General features: G+C 40.9%; 1 protein-coding gene across 1 annotated transcript; it reads left to right on the forward strand.

Annotated features, from left to right (window-relative positions):
• The first annotated feature begins 589 nt into the window (after positions 1-589).
• On the forward strand, positions 590-1,152 carry LOC135267677 (histone H4-like). Its single transcript, XM_064359685.1, has one exon. It carries the CDS (start codon positions 671-673, stop codon positions 980-982), a length of 312 nt encoding a protein of 103 aa, XP_064215755.1. The 5' UTR covers positions 590-670; the 3' UTR covers positions 983-1,152.
• Positions 1,153-2,487: the final 1,335 nt, after the last annotated feature.

Below are 2,487 nucleotides of genomic sequence, written 5' to 3' on the forward strand. Positions count from 1 at the left end.
TAGGCATGATGGTGACGCGTTTTGCATGGATGGCACATAAATTTGTATCTTCAAAAAGTCCGACAAGATACGCTTCACTCGCTTCTTGGAGTGCCATAACGGCAGAACTTTGGAAACGAAGATCGGTCTTGAAATCCTGGGCTATTTCCCTGACCAAGCGTTGGAAGGGCAATTTACGAATCAACAGTTCGGTGCTTTTCTGATAACGACGAATTTCACGCAGTGCCACTGTACCGGGCCTGTAGCGATGAGGTTTTTTCACTCCTCCAGTGGCGGGTGCGCTTTTTCTTGCTGCCTTAGTGGCAAGCTGTTTTCGTGGAGCTTTTCCACCGGTCGATTTACGAGCAGTTTGTTTGGTACGGGCCATTTTTTTGACTACTTCTTTATCCCTCAACTACACATACACACACATAAACACCTACGTACGTCACTAACAACGGCGACGGTTCATATGACCCTGCAACAAAATTTTTCGCCGTATTTTATTAACTAGGGTGACACTATGCGTTATCTGATTGGTCAAAAAAGTAACTTAAGAGGCGGAGCGAAACTAAACTATAAAATGAGTTGACTAATCTGGCGAGCAGGTAGTTGTTTTCGACGAAGCAGTCAAATCTGTGTCGTTTTCTTTTGTGAAACAAAGCTTAATTTGAATCAATAATCATTCAAAATGACCGGTCGTGGCAAAGGTGGAAAGGGATTGGGAAAAGGTGGAGCAAAACGTCATCGTAAAGTTTTACGTGATAACATCCAGGGCATCACGAAGCCCGCGATCAGAAGATTGTCACGTCGTGGAGGAGTGAAACGTATCTCCGGTCTCATTTACGAAGAAACCAGAGGTGTCCTGAAGGTATTCCTCGAAAACGTCATTCGTGATGCCGTCACCTACACCGAACACGCAAAACGTAAAACCGTCACCGCCATGGATGTCGTTTACGCTTTGAAGCGTCAAGGGCGTACACTTTACGGTTTTGGCGGTTAAGTTTTTTTTATAACCTATGTTTTATCTATGAGACTACGAGGCGACGACAATACCGGTATACCAGCATTGTTTGGTTTTTATGTTTCTTCCTCATCGTTAGTTACATCAATCTACTCTCTACTATTCATCGCATTTTAATTTTCGACGAAAAAAAACGGTTCTTTTCAGAACCACAAAAATATTTCTAAACAAATGAAAAAAGTACGTATCACAAGGCTCTCAGTTAAACCACCAGTATAATAAATGTTTGATTTCCAAACTGTTTTTATATTTCTAGGAAATGTAACAAATAAAGTTGTGTGGTTTTTATGACTTTGTTGTTTAATCAATCGTATGCTTTTCCTTAAAGGGATGAATTTTGACTTTTCAGAGATAAATAATAATTACCACTAAAGAAAGAAAACATCAAAGCCTAACCGATATACATGGATTAGCTAGCCCCCCACCGGCGCGGCGTGTAGCTCGCCGTCTAGGAGAGGCAATAAAAATTTACCTGCTTTTAAACTATTAAGAAAATAAAACATCTTGAGTGCTCTTTTTTTTTTAAATCGTGCAATAAATTTTTGCCAAGTTTTATGTAACTTTAAGTAGGTATGTTTATTTACTCTTTAAAAAAAGTTTGTGATTCTTTTTTTTATTTGTTAAAAAAATGATGGCCCTGAGAAGGGCCGATATTATTATTTTTTTGTAGCTTGCTGCTTCTCACAGCAACTAGAGAGACAACAGTTAGCTGTTTATGGTTTCTTTTCGGTTTTTTTCGGCAAAAGGACCGCCTGGATGTTGGGTAAAACACCACCTTGAGCGATTGTCACACCGGAAAGGAGCTTGTTTAATTCTTCGTCATTTCTGATGGCCAATTGAAGATGACGTGGAATAATACGAGTTTTTTTGTTGTCACGAGCAGCATTTCCAGCCAATTCAAGAACTTCAGCGGCAAGATATTCCATCACAGCCGCCAAATAAACTGGAGCACCGGCACCGACTCGTTCGGCGTAATTACCTTTACGAAGTAAACGATGTATTCTTCCAACAGGAAACTGAAGACCGGCCCTGCTCGAACGAGACTTGGCTTTTCCTTTTACCTTTCCTCCTTTTCCACGTCCAGACATGTTGATATGATGGTGGTTTTCGTAGTTTATGGAAAAGTCAAAATAAACTATAAGAATATGCTGCGCGTATAACTTGTATGCTACTACTGCGACTGCGAATGACTAAAGTTGCGTTTCTGGCTTCGTATTTATACGGTTAAGTCGTATTTCTGACTGGATGATTATACTAAAAGGTGGGGTCTTGATTCGGAGTAAATTCGTATATAAAACATTTTTAACAAGTAGTGCACCTCAGTTCCTTTCGCGTTCTCGAGGTGAACACATCGAGTCTCTGCGCTGACTCTGATCGCTCAGCCACTCGATTGTTTGCTAAGTGAAGTGACAGTGAAATCCAAAGTGATAAATTGCAAAAGTTTCCACAATGGAGAACGAGCGTCGGCTCCGCTCCAAGGGCCC

Source organism: Tribolium castaneum, unplaced genomic scaffold, assembly GCF_031307605.1.
Source record: "Tribolium castaneum strain GA2 unplaced genomic scaffold, icTriCast1.1 ptg000075l, whole genome shotgun sequence".
In the NCBI taxonomy this organism is placed as follows: domain Eukaryota; kingdom Metazoa; phylum Arthropoda; class Insecta; order Coleoptera; family Tenebrionidae; genus Tribolium; species Tribolium castaneum.